Source organism: Fulmarus glacialis, unplaced genomic scaffold, assembly GCF_000690835.1.
Source record: "Fulmarus glacialis isolate BGI_N327 unplaced genomic scaffold, ASM69083v1 scaffold18054, whole genome shotgun sequence".
Classification (NCBI taxonomy): Eukaryota; Metazoa; Chordata; class Aves; order Procellariiformes; family Procellariidae; genus Fulmarus; species Fulmarus glacialis.
In genome coordinates, this window is record NW_009208876.1 from 750 (window position 1) to 18,732 (window position 17,983).

The 17,983-nt window shown below is 46.0% G+C and overlaps 1 protein-coding gene across 2 annotated transcripts; it reads right to left on the bottom strand.

The window, feature by feature from the left end:
- Positions 1-1,140: 1,140 nt before the first annotated feature.
- Positions 1,141-16,885, bottom strand: STK40 (serine/threonine kinase 40). 2 transcript variants are annotated; one of them, XM_009576673.1, is made up of 11 exons: positions 16,773-16,885; positions 14,626-14,745; positions 13,518-13,603; positions 12,874-13,017; positions 11,637-11,864; positions 10,738-10,790; positions 7,578-7,693; positions 4,196-4,340; positions 3,709-3,828; positions 2,658-2,742; positions 1,141-1,848 (listed from the first exon to the last, which is right to left on the bottom strand). In XM_009576673.1, exons 2-11 carry the CDS (start codon positions 14,735-14,737, stop codon positions 1,630-1,632), a joined length of 1,308 nt encoding a protein of 435 aa, XP_009574968.1. In that variant the 5' UTR covers positions 14,738-14,745; positions 16,773-16,885; the 3' UTR covers positions 1,141-1,629. The 2 variants fall into 2 exon arrangements, with proteins under 2 accessions (XP_009574968.1, XP_009574967.1); XM_009576672.1 differs by lacking the exon at positions 16,773-16,885 and having other exon boundaries at positions 1,355-1,848; positions 13,518-13,627; positions 14,626-14,737.
- Between the last annotated feature and the right edge of the window lie 1,098 nt (positions 16,886-17,983).

Genomic DNA, 17,983 nt, shown 5'->3' on the forward strand with positions numbered 1-17,983 from the left:
TTCACAATTCCCTGCCTGCCCACTGCCAAGCGGCTTTGGTGAGTTTGCAGGCAGGACATAATGCCCGACGCTGCCAAGGAGTTTCAGGTCAATCCCTATGTCCCCACAAAGACACCTGGAGGTTGGCCCAGGCTAGATGCAGTCTGCTTCCCCAGCCCCGGGCAAGAGAAGGCAACACGCTACAAATGGATCTGCGACTCGCTCCCTACCCGCACTCACCGGGGGTGGCAGAGCTGACCCCAAAAAGCAGGGCCAGCACCCACAGCAGCTTTTCCTGTCGCTGCTCACACTTTTCCTTGTGCCCAGCCCGAGGCTGGCAGGAGAGGGCGATGCTGGAGCTGCCGCAGGGCTGGGAGCAGCCAGGAGCAGGGGAAGGAGGCCGCTGGGGAGCCTCAAGCAGAAGCCCTGGCTGGGGCACTGTGAGCCCTGGGACCTCTGTGTGAGAACAGTTCATCTGGCAAGACAGGCATCCAGTTCACAAAATGAGGCTCAGAAACAATCGTTCCTGTTCTCAGCACAAAAAAAAGTGGCTTTGTTTGACAAACCGGGCCCTCCTTCTCCTGCCTCAGCACCACACGGGGACAGCAGAGGCAGCCCCAGGTTTGTGTGGCGAGGCTGGGATGGCAAGATAAGCTAGGGAACAAATACAGTAGAGACTTCAGCCAGCCCCTTCCTAATTCTACGCAGATTATTTTGGGAAGCTTTTTCACATTATAACTCATATATTATATCTGTACCACAACTGAAGTGTGAAAATGCTAAATCAGAATTAATGCAATTTTAACTGCACCTTAGATAAGCTACTGAAAAATAAGATTAAATCATATATCCTTATGAAACTAAAAGAATCAGTGAAAGGTGGGAAAGAGGTCAGAGGCCACGCCGGGCCGAGTCCTGCAAAACCTTTGAACTGCAGACAAGATCCGATCTTTGCAGATGTCCTTCGAAAGGACGACTCTCGCCTGAGGCAGTGGCCGGGCTCTCCAGGCAGCCGCCGGTCACACCGGGTGACCGGGCGGCTGTTTGTGCTGCTCACGAAGGCCCCGGCACACTGCAGCCCACACACGGCCACCGAGGGTTAGACAACACAGCCAAACCAGGTGGCACGTTAAGGACAGAAAAAGATTTGATGCAGATGAAGGGAAGTGACAGGTTTCAAGAAATTCTTCCTTTCAAGAAACCCCGATAAATCTAAGCTTATTCAAACCATATGGAGCGAATGCAATCAGCCGACTCTCCGTACTGCACAGCCGCGACTCTTGTGCCAGCAAACCAGCTTCACCCTTGGTATTCTTCTCCTTTCCCACCGGCTTTGCTCGATCCAGAGAACAGCATGGTTAAAAAGACAAGAGAGGTAGATTACAGTCATGATTAAAAGCAGATTAGTCATCTAGGCTTCGATTTAAAAAACAGATTCCAGAAGATGCCAAGAGGTTGCTGCTTCCAAAACTAGCTTTTTCAAAAGTCTTCTCCCTCCAGAGCAAGTGTGAGTGCGTGTCCCTGAACAGAGCTCAGAAGAATTGCTACATTATTCTCCATCATGGGACACCGGTATTGCTGTTGAGCTGTAGTAGGCGACGTGAAAGGCAGACTGCAGGGTGGTGCTTGTGCTCTCAGATGTGTGGGAAGCTACTTCCGAAGGTATCTCTGGGCCAGGATAGCTGCATCCAAAGGGTTCATGGGCTGGGCATCATGGCCCAGGCGTCGCACTGGGGGGATGTTCCCAAATTGCCGCTTCTGTAGGAAGCTCTTGGCCTCATGCAAGGTGTTCTTCTCCTCAGCCAAGAGCAGCTGCTGCCTCATGTAGTTCTCGAACTCGTACTGCGAGCACTCCTCCGTCACCTTCACCTGCCAGAGAACCACCCCGTCAGAGCCACAGCAACAAGCAACGGTCCCACAACTCCTCTCCAACGGTCCTGAGCTACAATGGGATAACTAGAGTCTTAATGCAAGAACTGGACCTGCTGCCAGACATACAGGCAGTAGTCCCTACAAGTCATTAGTGCCACCAGGAACAGGTCTGGAAACCTCAGTGGCTCTGCCCTGATGCAGCTCATCCCAACCCTGCCAGATATTCAGAGGCTGCAGCTATCTGACCCCAGTTCTCACATCCCCCCAAGCCCAGCGGAGGGATTTCTGATGGCGACACTGACTGTGGCATCACAGGCAAAAGCTCCTACAAGGCTGTCCCCAGGCAGTGAGGTCACTGGCCACCACTTCCAACATAAAATATGCTGGCAAGAAAACAGGATGTTTGCTCCCATCGCAGAACTCACCAGGAAGCCTGAGCCAACACCGCTACCTCTTCCCGGCTCTCCCAGCGCGTGCGAGCTCGCAGCTGTGTGTGAGGGAGTGAGCACTGCTCGGAGAGGAGCAAGCTGCCCCTCAGCCAGCTCCGGGGCCGGCGAGCTCACTTCCAGGCAGCACGGCCAGCTGGATGTGACTCCTGGTCCCAGCAGCATGAGCCTTTCCTTCCGCTGCACAAGACAGCGATGGACTCGGTCGCCTTGTAGAGTGGCAGCCACAGCTGGGTCCTCACCGCCCTCCCCTCACCCCCTCGGGGGCCACAAGGGGCTGCCATCTCTTTCCATTACAGACAGACTTGGCACAGGAGCACGGAAAAGCAGTTCCATGGAAAGGAAAGTAGGAAAACCTACCTCTTGTGGGTTTTCAGGGTTGGCCACTTGGTCATCGATGTCTGGCACCACTTGCAAAGGGCCACTCAGTGAGGACATAGACTGCCTGGGGGAAGAACACAGCATCAGGGACCCGGAGCGCGGCCCCGGCTCGCCCACCCTCACCCAACACCCTGGCCAGGGCAATCCCGCCTGGCTGGCCATGGCTGGACACCTGAGTGTGGCAAAGCACTGGATGCCACACCAGCTACTGCTACTAAAGGACGCTATTCCAAATTCAACTTCCCTGGTATGAAATCATGTTATAATCCCTTTTTTCTTTTTTGTTTTTAAACAGGATGTGGAACTTTAACTTTTGCATAGCTAGGAGAGAAAACAGCCACAGCTCCAAAAATCACAGACTTCACTGCTGACTCAACAGGCAGCACAAGAGCTTCGCCCAGGCATGCTGTGCAGCACAGACAGAAGGTCTCGGGGCTGACAAGAGAGGGCTGCACTGAGCAAACACTGCCAGGATCCATTTCTGCTGGAGTGTGCTACTGGAATCTCATCCTAGTTGGTTCATGCCAGTCCTGGAGTCAGATTTACCCTCAAAAGGCATCCCCACTCTGCACGTGTAGTGTTCCCACCTGGGAATGGCATCTCCTGCTCTTCCCCTCTTGAGATCTCATGCCTGCTTTTACTTAATGGATAAAGCAGGGCTAATTACAAGCTTGCAGAAAGTGTCTGTACATGTAAGATATTCCTGACCATTAGACTTTCTTTAAAAATCAAATCTGGGGAGCACAAGGCAGACACAGCAGCAAAGGCCCTCCCGTACCCCAGTACTGTTTTGTAATGTTATTGCTTTACAGACTCCAACCTTGGTCCAATAACAAGCATTTGTACAGGCCACTCCGGCTGTATCCATCAGCAGACACCAGTGGTTGAGACACAGGATTTAAAGACTTTTTGCAGTTCTCTCAGATCACTCTCTGGTGTCCTGTTTGGCAGCAGTCTGCTGGCTGCAGCTGGAATAACACAGCCTGTGGCCAGAGATGCCATGTTCCTGTCTCTCTCCTCTTGCACATACCATGATGCTATGATGGAGCTGAGAGAATCCAGCACTTCAGAAGCTGTCAGACGCTGCTGCGGATCCAAGACCAGCAGTTTTCGGATCAAGCACACAGTGTTTTCTGAGACCCGTCCATCCCTGGGAGAGAGAACACGTAGTGAGCCCGAGTGCCTGAGGCGGGCAGAGGCAGCAGCAGGATGGACGTGCTGGGAGCACAGGTCAGGAACTAGAGGAGCCACCACTGCTCTGACTGAGACCCCAGAATTAACCAGGAGGTTGATTCCCTGTCCCTGCAGCATGGGGCCTTTCTCACCTTTGCACAAGATCTCCCAGCTCCGCTACTGCTTCCTTGATGTCTACTGCATACAGTCTTTGTTCTCATTACTGCTGCAACCCTCAGGGACTTTGAGTGAAACCCTTCCAGCTCCGGCTGTCCCAGTAAGGCCCAGAGCACCGCCCGCACAGGCACTAAGAGAAGGGCCTCCCCGGGACAGGCTGTACTCACTCAGGGATTGTGTATTCGGCAGCCTTGATTTTGCGGAAAAGCTCCTGAGGTATGCTGTCGTAGAAGGGGAACTGGCCATAGAGCATGGTGAAGAGCACCACACCCAACGCCCACATGTCACTGGGTTTTCCACGGTACGGCCGTCCTGCATGGAGCAAGGAGACACAAAAGCAACAGGCTTTACGACACTGCTCACCTCTGCGGCCCACCACCAGCAGTAAAGGCACTGAAGCAACCTCTGCATGTGATCCTTTTTTCTAAGCATTAATCAAAAATGCTGAAGACTTCCTATCGCAAGACACTAAGAACCTCTTTCAGAGGTGCATCCTTTGCGAATAAGCACATTGTTCATCTCCACCCAGGTGTCTTCCCTTTCCCACCCTGCTGAATAGTCTTGATGTGATCCGAGAGCATCAAGTAATCAGAACCACTGCGTACTGTGCTGGAGGTCACACTTCCCTCCCCTTTGCCATCCCTGCAGACTGTCGCCGCTGGAAGCCCCCGAGCCTCGCAAGCTCCACAGATGCACCTTGTTGCGAGTCCAGGTCAAAGGAGAAGAGAACTTAAGGGCCAGTGAACACAAGGCACAGGGAGGCAGGAAAGAAACCCTGAGAAGAGTAAGTGCTCCCCAGGTGAAGAGTGGCCCAAGATTAACGCCAGCCTCACCACCCTGGCTGCACCAGAGATTTGTGTGGAAGTGCAGACTAAGACTCTCCACACTCGGCTCAGATTGAGCCCATCAAGATGGGACTCTGCCTCCGGGACAGATCCAGCACACAGCCACTGGAGCCTGCTGGGAAGCTGTGGAGGGCACAGGACGGTGCCTCCCCTGCACAGAGGCATTCCCAAAAGCTGCTGCAGCCCCACCACGCCCTGCGAACCACTCAATGGAAATGCTGCTTCAAAGCCCCTTCAAATCGCACAATAAATCAGCAAACAGCAGCATGCATGAGGGCCAAATCATTAAACTCCAGTGCTGTACCACAGCACAGGACTGAGGGAATGACTTCCTCTGACTCACGTAGTGAGTCACTGCTGCAGCATTTGTTATTTGTACTAATTATTCTTTGCTTTATACGCTCAAAAAAAGGCACCTCTCCCTCCTCCTCCAGCTTTTCCTGCAGTGACATTTCAGCAGCCATAAAACACAAGCCATCTCTTAGCAGAAGACAGCTTCTTCTGAAGACCTAAAACAATGATTAATTCTTCAGGCGCTTTAGCTTCCTCTTGCAGAGGAGCATTAGCAATACAGACAGAGGGATGCTCAGAGTCTGAAGGTGGTGGTGAAGCCTGGAATGTCCTCAAGTAACTTTTCCCTCAATGCTTGGAGGGGAACTGCAGACTGAGCCATTTTGGAACAGCATTTTCAAGAGCACAGGATCAGGCTGCACAGACACCCCACGGGGAAGGGCTATTTGCAGAGACGTCAGAGCTGGAGTACAGTGCGATGGCACCAGAAGATCAGTCCAGGTGGTGCTACCCCAGATGCAGACCTGTAACTAAGGCTGCTCCTTGCAGGGTCTTGAACAGCCTCAGCTGTCAGAGAAGTCAGTAAAGACAGCCTGTTCAGTGCCTTGTGGTATATGGGCTACAGACAGGCCAGTCAATCCACCAAGAGAGCCGTCAGAAGAAATGTGGGTGCTTGCAGCCGAGCTATGCTGGCAGGGAAGGTAACAGGGCTGAAGTTCAGGACAGAATGGTGCCCCAGACGAGCAGGAAGGAGCAGCTCCATGCAGCCTTTACCAGACACCAGCCACTTGAGCTGCAACTGCTCCAAGCTCCAGCAGAGCAGTTGGCTCATATCATCCATCTGGTTACAGGGGCCTCAGGATATCCTGCAGAACAGGAAAGGCCTGCAAAAAACACACGTTCCACCTCCCCGCCTGCCTCTGCTCCCTTCCTGGCTTAGTCCTGCCTGGAAGGGAAGCAGCCTCAAACCTGCCTGGCAGATCACGTCGGAAGCGCTCAGCTACATTTAATGCTGCTGTCTGTAAACCTGACAACAAACTTACTGAGGGGATTCCACTGAGTCTGGAAATTTCAAGACTAGCTCCCTCTGAGGGCATTTCTGAAATACAATAGCTCGGGATACCATAAATGAGTAACTCAAATCTCCAGAGGTGTTTTCAGTATTCTAGATGTTATCCTCACATAAACTGGCAAGGATTCTGGCTTTCACACTGGCTATATGCACACCAGCGAGCGGTGCTGCCCAAAGCACTGCCGACTTTTCCAGAAAATAGTTGGTGCTGATGACCTACTGTCCACAGTTTTAGGCAGTTCCCATCATCCTAATGCTAGCTCGGCCCTGCGGATGGATAACCCTTAACAGGTGGGATGCATTAGGGGTGATCTTGGACTGCATCCTGCAGTTCAGCTCCATCCAAAGGGAATTTTATGCGTGCTCACAAGGAGTACTCTGCAACATGAGCTAATCATGATAACTGGAGTCTACATAGAGAGATGGTTCAGATGCACAGTCCCAGCTGTAAATGCACCCTTCAACACTAGCCAGCTCATCTGGATGAGAAGAAAAAAAACCTCAAAACGATGCCTCGGTCACTACACTGACAAACAGGACAACCACTGCCTGCTCAGCTATTCCCAGCACAAAAGCTAGTACGGTAGCAGACCTTGGAGCTCATGGAAGAGAAACCTCCTGAAGCAACTAAATAGACAGAAACGACATCTGTTTCTGAAAGTCCCATGCACTAGAAACAGTTAAAAGGTGGGAGGATGTTAGGGAAAGCTTAAGACTTCTGCTTAAGGCCTCTGCTGGAGACAAGGCATCGGCCAGACTGCTGGAGACAAGATATAGCCCGAACAGACCGCTTGTCTGGCCTGGTGTGATCATTCCTTTATTTTTAAGTAACTCCTCTCAGTTGGCGCAGAAGCTGCCCAAAGGGTCAACAGTTCCCTTCTGGAAGCAAGCAGCAGCTGCTGCAGCAACTGCTCCTCTTAGTGTACGGCCTGGAATAAACTGACATTGTGAGGGGATTTGGACCAATTGCCTCTTAGGCCTAGGGATTTACCTGCAGCTTAAGTGAAGCCTCAGGAACAAGATTCAGACATGAGAAACAGAACATCTTGTCTGCAGTCGGACTTATTTAGGAACAGGCAGGGAGCTTTTAATTGCTTTGAAGTTCAGACTAGCCTTAAGAAAAAAAGTTACACTCGCTCGTCCCCTCCATACTTCCCCCATTGGAAAAACAGAACAAGTCTCATAATTGGACCCTAATTAAGAGGCTCTCACAGAACGCAGGTTACATATGGGAACAGAACTAGTTGGTTTTCATTTATTGTCAAGAGCCATAAATAAACTAAACAAGTGTTAAATGTGGGGGCTGTGAACTCCCACTGAAGGCTGAAGGGGATTGCCTACCGCTAAGCACATCTGGGCTGATGTAGGCAGGGCTCCCTCGCTGGTCTTTCAGCAGGTCATCTTCACTCACAAGGTGCTTTCCAAGACAGAAGTTTGTTATGGTTATTCGATGAGTCCTGGGGAGAATCAGAAGGCATCAGTGAACAAAGACCTGCATGAGCCAAACAGCACAAACAGAGGAAGTTAACACCAAAACAGAGGTGTGTCTGTGGGGCTTTTTGGGAAGCTTGAAGTGCTGGGAAAAGACAAGCACAGCTGTAAGTTCAACTCCATCCCGACGGGGAGGGATTCCACACCCGCCAGCATGGCTTGCAAGACTCTTACGGTGGGAATAAGAGAGCCTCTTTTACAGCTATGGACAAAGTATACATCCAACCTGAGCAGCATGTGTAAGTGCGGCTGCAAGCACAGGGTGCTCATGTAACTTGCCCACCTTGCAGCCACACAGCCGCCTCTTGGCCAGCCTCCCAGGAGCAGACCGACAGCATCCTAGCCAGCAGCGCACACCAGGATCTGCACTTTCGTGCTTGCTGACCATTGTAGGGCATAAGTGTTAAGAAAGTAGAAGTTTATTTTAACAGCTGATTCTCCCCTATGCTTCCCAACTACCATTTCTAAAGGCATCTTCTCCACGCAATATTTTCTGGAAGCTGAGGGAAAATGCCCTACAGGAAGGGCTGCCCCATGCCTGCCCTCCGTGCACTGTGTGCTTACGTGTCTCACCAGCAGATGAGCTACAGGACCTTTGATCAGATTCAGTTTAACCACTTTTGCGTTACCCAACAGTCCCACAGCAAGAGTCTGGTGGCAGTTTTACCCGATCTGCAGGAACTATTCTTCACAGGAAAGTATGCGGAACAGAGAAAGTCTAATCAACATCCAAAAAACCTCCTACATTGAAGTACTTCAGAAAAGGTGAGAACTGCAGGTACACGCAATTTCTGTATGAAAGATACCTCTACTTCCCTATAGTATTGCCAGCTCCAATTAATGAATTTTTCCAGGGCAAGTGAGCTCATTACAATATTACTACCACATTTAATCTTCCATGTCACTCAGATAATTTGGATTTTAACATACAACTTAAAGGACTGAACAGAAAAACACTGTCTAGAAGACTTCTAAATTCTTGAATGGTATTACACAACTAGAGCCTAAGAGCATGAATTAAGTCAGTCAAAATAACCAAAAAATATTGCCAGCAAATCTAACAGACAAGTGAAATAAAACCAAGTGTGGGTTGGCAATGGAGGGTAGATTATTAAGAAAGACGGACTTGTGTTTAACAAGTGTTAGCTTCACCTGTCAAGAGACTTCCCTGGCTAAATAACAATCTGCACGATTTGTTAAAGATTTAAAAGACTAAGCGTTCTAAAGGACACTAAAAAGTTCAGGGTTGCTTGGTTTTATTTAGTCACTGAAATTTGATTTAATCTGTAATCATCCAACTACTGCACTGGCTAATTGGAAACCTTGCGAGGCTTTAACGTCTGCACATTGCAGGGGACAACGTCTGAGGGATCGTCATTAGCCCAGGGTGTAACATGCCTGATGAGGACTTTGCAGCGATACGTAGCTACCTTCAGTCCCCCACCAACAGAAAAGACCTGGCTCTTGTTCTGTGCACGGCTGGAACAGAACAAACATTTCTGATCAGCCCAAGTGACTGGTCTTCTCCATGGTGATCTATTCTTAATGCCTCACCCACCCTTTCATATGACTCACTGCTGTAGAGGCTACAGTTTTTCCCCACCAAAGCTGATGGTCTTGCTAGTAAAAAGCAAAAACATAGCATGTAAAAAATGACTTTGGCAAGTGTATTCACAAAGCTTCAAATACCTCCCCTTTCCTGCTAGTGGGGGCCCCTTGTGCAGCTCTATCAGTGGGATGCTCCACTGCATACTTTGCCCAGAAAAGAAGGGAAGCTCTGGGTGGATCCTTTAAAGCAGCAACTTCTGTCTGCCTCTTCCTAGCAAGAAGGAGAATCAAAGACGCAAGCAGAAGATAAGAGATTTATCTTAAAGCAGCTCTATAGAAACAACTTAAAACAATTTACAGGTGGCCCTGAAAACCACTAGCTGCTGTGTGGGCGGGGGGGAACCAAGAAGTTCAACCTCAGTAGGTAGAATCTGTTTGCTTTCAAATAGTATTAGGGAGGAGAAAAAAATCAAGCTGTGACCACAGTGAACCTGCATGCTTCATACCAGACTCTGGGAGCCTGCAGACCTAAAGCCTTCCAGTTTTTTATTCATTCCACAGAAAACCAGACTGTGTGAAAAGACAATGAATTCCACTTATTCTTAAAGTTAGTGCAAAATATTTAGCCAGTAATGTAATATTCAAGGACACAGCAGAGTGTCTGAACTGGTACTAGCTTGCCAACTAAATAACTACAGAACCCAAGACAACTAAAAAAAAACTCCAAGGAGCCACCAAGCCAAGCGCACGCTACCATCAGCTGCCTCTCACTCGTGCTGAATTCATGCCCCGCTGATGCTGTTCGCTCTGCGCCGGGAGGCCTGGTCCCTTTGGGTCTGCACAGCATCCAAGACATGTTGGACATCAGTGCATTATAAACCGAGGCTTGCATCAAACCAGCTAACAGGAACAAGGAAGCTATTTCAAGCACAAATACAGACTAGACAGAAGAACTTTTGTTTAGATAAGTAAATATTTTATTGCTAGCAAAAACACAGCAGTGCAACAGTCAAAGATTTAACACTGCTGTGACTATAGTACATACTGCAGTGTTGGGAATTCCTTTAGCACGATGGAAAGCAAATTATGTGAACAAAACCACTTACCAAATTTGAATTTATTTCTTTATATATATAAAATAAGCATTTCTCTTGCAGGTTTCTGAACTACTATAAAATTTAGTTTTCAGAAGTTAAAATCCAAAAAGAAGCGCTGATATGGGGTCACTAAGCTTGGTGGAAGAGTGAACTATCTAGGTTAAGCTCAATTCATTTTTGGAGATTAACTCATACAGCTTTGAACTGGATTTATATTTTTGCACAGATTGCTTCCATTTCCCTCACCCTTCTCACACGAGAGCACTCTCAGCAAGTGCTGCCTTCAATTGTGTTTCTAATAGAAATCTGCTTCAGGGAAGAAACATAAGACAACTGCCAGAACAGCAGCTCTCCAGCAGACTTACCTTTTGTTTAGCACCATGTTTCCTAGTTTCAAGTCTCTGTGCACAATATTTTTCTGTAAAATATATAATAGTATAAAATGAGCAAAAGCATATTTGTTATAGAAGTATAAATTCGATACTTGGACAAAAGCACTAAGTATCTTTTGAAATCATGTCATCATTCTCAGAAATAACCTAGATCAAGGTTTCAAGTCAGGTTGCATCCTGGGTACTTCGTGCACTTCATTTTCGATCCTGGTCAGAAGGACAGAACAAGCAAATTTGCTACTTTGAACACACAGACAGACTTGACTGAAACTAAGAGGCCTGACACTTAAGCATCCAGGCTCAGTAAGACCAATGTGATGAGCATTTCCTCAGAAGATACATGCTTTGTTGCTCTCTTAGGAAGGATGGGTGTCCCTTGTCACAGGATAAGAAGTCAAACATCGGTAGAATCTATTTTTGTTAGAATAATTTCTAGTTCATTGATCTCAAACCTGTAGCTCGAGGTTCTGATCTCAGAAATCAATTCTTACATTGTGATTTATTTTGCTTCGAAAGGAAATAGCTTGAAGTGTTTCCTGCATTTGATTAGCCTCTGCTCTCCTCTTCAACCACCCCTTTCTGAGGTTAGTAACACTGTAGTTCACCTGATCTACATTTAGTCCAGCTGGCCCCTCTCCACAGTCAACAAATGCTACATTATCATTGAGAAACTTGAGCAGAGGGGAGGGGAAGGGAATGCTCTTTTATGGCTTGGGGCATGAGGTCTTACACAGAACACTGTTACAGGGAAACAGCTGAAACATCCATGCTCTGCAACCTTGCCACTGCCTGCACAAGGAAGTTTTAAAACATTATTATACTAATGTGGGAAAACAGTCTTCCAGCACTGAAAGGGATAACAAAGATCTTACCTTATGTAATGCTTCTACCACTCGTACCACATCATAAAATATCACTACCGTCTCCCGCTCACTGAGTCTCTTCTCTTTAATGACATAATGCTGCAGATTGATCAGATCTGCTGTTTTGTCACTGAAATCATGAGCACAGAGACAGTCTAACACAAGACAAATGCGCTTCTTCATTTTTCTGACCATTCTATTGGCTTCTAGATCTTCTATAATTTCACAAGCTCGGTCCTACAGGGAGGCAAACAAATGAGCAATAGTTCAGGGAAGCTATCTGGGCATATGTACTTACATACAGAGCACTAGAGAATAAATAACTACATGGTGATCTCAAAATAAGCAAATGCAATCATAGTGCTTGATCTTTGCCCCGAGTTGGGATTTCAAAAAGAAGATACATGATCTCAACTTAAAGAAGCCAGAGAAAGTCTATGCTGTTTGACTATATGCGTATGTCAGCACTGATACTATTTACATACACACAGACACCTTTAGATAAAACCTAGAAAAACTCTACAGTAGTACAGACTCTGAATATTAGGGATCCAACATATTATTAATGAGAAGAACAGAAGTCTTAAGACACAATTAGCAGTTCTTCCATAACATTAAACAGGACACAGCTGAGTTGGACATTTAGCTTATTTAAGATATAGTACAGATGGCCTCAAGTGAAAAGTCTGTTGACAAAATTTAACCAGCGAGCAAGGCAATACCAACATCCAAATCAGTAATTTTTATCAGCCCATCACATCCATAAACAGCTGTGAAGGTGTTAACAGCAGCGCAATTCACTCATGCGAGACATTGATCAGCACATTGACTAGTTTAACTTGCTGAAACAGTTTCTCGACAATTTGGCTCCTCTTACAAGTCATCATAAAACAGTAGAGACTGGAAAGCATAAATTCAGTTCTAAAGGGTGCTCTATGGGCACAAATTAATTTGCCAGTGAAGCAGCTATTTTTCTACTTGAAGGGGACGCTACTGAGTGCCTGTCCCATCTTTGAACATTCTCACATTTCCCAAATCCCAAACCCCATTACATCCCACTTAACTCTCAAAAGCCCCTGCCACAGACTTGCTTGTTTGAAGCAGCAGCAGCGGTTAATCTGAGCAGTGTGCTGATAATTCTTTACACACAAGAACAGGGTCAGCACGAACTGTACATTAAACAAAAGCAGCTCGAGCCAATAGCAATTACTGGCATTCCTCCAACCTGGATGGTGACCAGCGGTACCTGAAAGAGCCCGTGATGATGAACCACTCCTTCCTGGTTGTGGAGCAGGGAAAGGAGAGAATACTCCGTGTGCAGCAGCATCTTGCCCTGTCGTTCCTCCTGGGTTTCTATTCCTTTATCACCCCTTTCTTCTAAGGTGAGAATCTTCAGGATACAGAAAAAACGTTTACAGCTCCCAGAAAAACCCAAATGCCCCCCAAACCTCTCTCACATTTTAGGTATTCACATGTGTTTAACAGCTGATGTAATTGCTCTGATGTTTGTATACTTGCCACAAACCTGTTTGAACTAACATCTGTGCAGAATGCATAGCATGAGGTTGATTAACACAGAAAAGTTGCTCAGGTGGCTTTCTGCAAATATCCTAGGCGATTTTTCCCACTGGATCCACCCCCATTTCAGGCACAGCTGAGCAGATCAGAGGGCTCCAGGAGAGCAGCACAGCAGCCACAGAGGCCTCGTCTTGGGGCTAATCTCAAGACCAGATCTACGCCTGGCAGAACTGCCTCGCCGAGGGGAAGTTCCAGCAACCATTTCCTACAGTGCACCGGTTCAGCCTACACCACACGCTACTACAAGCACTTCTGTCGCGAGAGCTAAAGTTAAAGAGCCCTGAAGATCTGGAAGCACTGTCATTTGCTTACCTTTAGCTGATAAAAGTCATCTGTCCCATCCTTTCTTGCCAAACACTGAACAATACTTGGCACAGGGGAGTTACCTAAACGTGGACCTAACAGCACAAAGCAAAAACAGACTTGTTTTCCTTCAAGCAGCAATGACTAATTCAGGGTTACATCAGTATGCAAGTGTCACGCAGTTTATATTAGTTTAAACTAAGTTCCTTTTTTTTCAGGAGACTAAGTGCATTTCCACAAATTACAATCTAAAGAAAAAAAAAAAGGTATTGAATTCAAACCTTTTTTGAAAACGTTTCATTTGTTCACTGGAGAAACGTTTAACAAAAGCCCACACAGGGCACAGCTGTTTTCAGAAATTCAAATTTCTGCATGCCTGAACCATACGGCTTTTACATTTACTAGCAACACCCATGGCAACTGCTATTACCACACCTCTGAACCCAACTGCCACCTCTGGGACTGCTCAGGTACATAGATTAGTCCAAATTTCAAGTTAAGAACAGTCTCCACTCTTCAGTTGAAATCAATCAACTTCCAATTAATTATCCATTGGTTTCCACTGTGAAGTCCATCACAGTTTTGACAGTTTATATAACTAGTTCTGAACTAACAACTATTCTAGCAACTCTCAGAAGGTAGCGTAGCAGAGTGGTCTTGCTTTGGCACATACCGCTTATAATGACCACTAGTGCAGTATTAGGCTGCTTACATGCTGATTTGACAGCATATTCCAGGCAAGCAGGGTTGGACATCTCCCCGGAGCTCTAACCAAAAAGCCCCCTGAATGAATTTACTCTTTAACAAAGTTTAAGAATGTAGTTTAGGGGGAAAAAAAACAAAACAAAAAAACCACACAACAAAAAAAGCAAGGGCTCATATTTATCTTAAAAGCTGTGCCTGCCTTGCTGTATTAGCATTACAAATCTCCTTAGCTTTGTAAGGAGATACAGCAGAAGCTCCAAGGGCTGCTGCTCTGCTACATCAAGTGAATTGCACTCTGAGGTAAGATGCTAAATTACACATCTGCTTTGCCTCATTTCTTAGTGCCTTTTATTTTCAGTTTTGCAATCAGTAGCTACCTTGAAAACTGAAGAAGAAAACCCTCCCTGCTTACCTAGTATAAAAGGGCCTGCTCTCTTGGCATTATTTCCAGAAATCCCTGTACAAAGAGCTTTTGCCTTAGTGGATGTTTCCCCAGCTCCTCTGTCCGATGCTCGCCGCTTCATCCTTGGCTCTTGAAAGAGAAAGAAGATCACATTTAATGAGCAATTGAGTTAAATTCTTATACTATCCCTTATTTCATACTGGAAGGCTCTCACCTACTGATGCACTCATGTCTCTGCCTACTTACGTTTCTACAGAAAGGCTATGGCTCATTACTGATAGACCAGTTGTGGGTTGGAGGCTTAATGCATTTTTGAAGGTATAAATCAGCCTCATTATTCAAAGCAACATTTCCTAGAACAGTTGTTTGAGACACATAGTGGGAACAAGTCAAAATAATTAAAGCTTGTTTTACAGCAAAAACAAGTTTGCAAATTAACATATTCCAAAAAACTCCGAACGACAATGCCTAAGTTATCCTTTTGTATGGGCGTCTACTTCTGATTCAGCCTATGGACTGTTGTGGGTTCCTTCTAGGCATCGCAGCCAGCTCACCAAGTAACTCAGAAGGCTCAAGTCTGTTCCTCAAACAGCCAAGAATGCACAAAACTAACTGACCATAAAAATGAACAATATCTTTCACCTTTCCCAGCAAGGGCATAGAAGACTGAAACATGTTCATTATTGTGAGATTCAGTTAATTTAACAATTATTTTTTCAAAAATGTATTTTTAGTCTTAAAAGGAGTTCCCCCTCTCCCTCCTTGTACCTCTTTAGGCTCTAACTTTTTTATTATGTCTCCATCTATCTACACCCAATGCAGCTGGATTGAGTTGAACACCTGAAATTTTAAACCAACATATAAAACTCTACCATTTCAGGCTCCATGTGCAGGAAGTGACGCTTTGTTTAGAATTGACCCACTATTACCTGCCTTTAATGGATACTCCAATGAAAGGTGCCACTACATGTGCTCTCTTGCACTACCACTCCATGCAAAGAACCATTTAATCTATTAAATGTGAATCTCATGCTTTGCATCCAAGTATTTATTCAAGGTCCACACACCACTACAATTCAGCATAAACAACTAAAAGCTTGACTAACTCCTACTTATTCAGGTATTGCAGAAAATCTGATTTCCAACATGCATTTTCTGCTGCTCAGAAATCTAAAAAGAATTTGAGGCAGAACCAATACCTAAAGGGCCAAATAAATTCAAGTCTCTGCGACTAAAACACTTCTTCCCCAAAGGAAAGCCTTGTTCAGTTTAGCAGGAAAAGAACCCTTGTGATTGCTGTCAGGATAACCTTCACATGCTGCATGCTCACTGCAAGCATAAATCAGCTCCATCAAACTGAAGCTTTGTTTCCAAGATACCTCCTCTTCACCTTTATCTCTTGGAAAATAGTTTCAAAGACTCTCACAAATATTTAGACATTAAATGCTCGTACTCTAACATTTCAAAGATTTTTTTTTTTTTTTGGGGGGGGGGGAGCGGGTAGGGGAGAGGAGGAACTAAGCACAGATCCATTTTCTTACTCTGAGCAAGTCAAAACCAAGCCCCAGTAGTCTTCCCTAAGAGGTTATTACAGCAGACTGGGAAAATATTTTTGGGTTGTACTTATTTGTTTTAAAAAGGTCCCAGTGTTTCACCACGTAAGAGACTGATAAATCACCATACTTTGAATGAAGTTTACCCTCTGGCAGTCCCACCCTTTCTGTGGACACAAGTGTGATCTCATTGCATTAATTCATCTAGCAGTACTTGTCACCAAGATCAGAGATAGCAAGAGAGGTAAGGTGAGAAGTTTTGCAGCAGACTTTGTATCCCTGCACTACCAACTTCCACCAGCCGTTCAGATCTTCGACAGAAGTGTTACCAGGCCCAGCTAGTTGAACAGAACAAACTCCTGAGCCCCATATGCTCCTTGTTCTGTTCGTTCCGCATCTCTGACCTAATATTTGATTGTGCCTTACAAAATTCCCCACTCCTTGCAACATCATCATCCCTGCTGGAAATGTATGAGTAAGATTTCCACTGGAGAAACCCCACTGCACAGAAACTCTGAGATAATGACCGTTGTGCAATCCGAGCTGGATAGGAATCGCTGGTGCAAACGGCGTTATCGTAAACAAAATAATCTGAGGACTCACGTAGTTCAGCATCAACTGTATCTTTACTCTTCTTCCAAACTAGGTTTTCCAACGTCTCAGGAGACAGGAGTCATCACCTTGGAGAAGGCTGGATGGTCGAAAGGTCGAGGACTCTGTAATGCGAAACGAGATACACTTGATGCTGTGGTTCTGGATTATTCTTGATTACGATAACGTGGTATGCACCAAAACCTCTGCAGCTTGAAACATCTGTGTTTATTTTGGCTTAGAAAAGGCCTGAAGCTCCTGATATCACGCGAGAGAATAAAAAGGCTCTTGAAGTTCAGTTCCCAAAGAGTCACAGATGCATGGCCCTGCACAGCAAGACAAATACAAGCGTCAACGATCTCAAAAGGCATTTTGTGATGTGAGACAGACCTTCAGAGCAGAAACAAACATGTTCTCCATTTTAATCTCCACTACGTGGTACTAGCCTGCCTGTTTTTAACAGTATTTTAAATACGCCCAAGTTAGCAATAGTGCCACAACAGAATCTTTACCACTGGAAGCAATTTTTAATCACTGTAAGAGTTAATGCTTAAAGTTTGGACTTGAACAGAACAATTTCTGCAAAAGGCAAAGAAGAATACATTGAGTTTTATTCTTATCAAATCCCCACTGCAAGTTAATTCCTCTTTACAATTTATATTCAGCCTCTTAAAAAAAAATCAAACTAATTCAACTCAAATTCAGCACTGCTTAATAGTTCATCTGGTCCCATTTAAAAGCAGAAATTTAGGATTTAAATCAGACAGTCTAGAATTGAATCTATACCACCCCTACCAAATGCTTAAAGTTTAACCCTCTGATATTGCACGTTACACATTTGTTAATCCAAGCTGGTTTACTTTACCAGTATCCAGTTAGATCAACTTAAAAATGCAAAAGGAACATTTGGGATGCAGGAGCCAAAACACAATGCAGTATTATCACCTGGTCCTGGGGGATCTGCAAAGACTGCTGAAAATTTTTCTGAATTAAAGTACTGAAGCTATTAATACTTCAATAAACAACGTTCAGAGCCTGCTCTAGGCAGCAGGACGCCCCGGTCGGGCAGACCCGTGCCGATGGTGCGCAGGCAGCCCGCTCACCCGCGCACTGGCTAGCCAGCACTTTCGGTATGAGTCGTCTTGGCGCTGAGAGCGAGCGGAGGTGCCCCAGCCCTACCACTGCTTAAAGGACATCCAGTGACTTAAATATCACAGCTCCAG

Bases quoted from the DNA above. Each gene is read 5' to 3' on its own strand.
- STK40 (XM_009576672.1), bottom strand. From the start codon at position 14,737: ATGAAGCGGCGAGCATCGGACAGAGGAGCTGGGGAAACATCCACTAAG. The intron at 13,018-13,517 runs GTAAGCAAATGA...TGTATCCTGAAG, and splicing joins ATGACTTTTATCAGCTAAAG to ATTCTCACCTTAGAAGAAAG. The intron at 1,849-2,657 runs GTAGGTTTTCCT...GTTCTCTGGCAG, and splicing joins ACCCTGAAAACCCACAAGAG to GTGAAGGTGACGGAGGAGTG.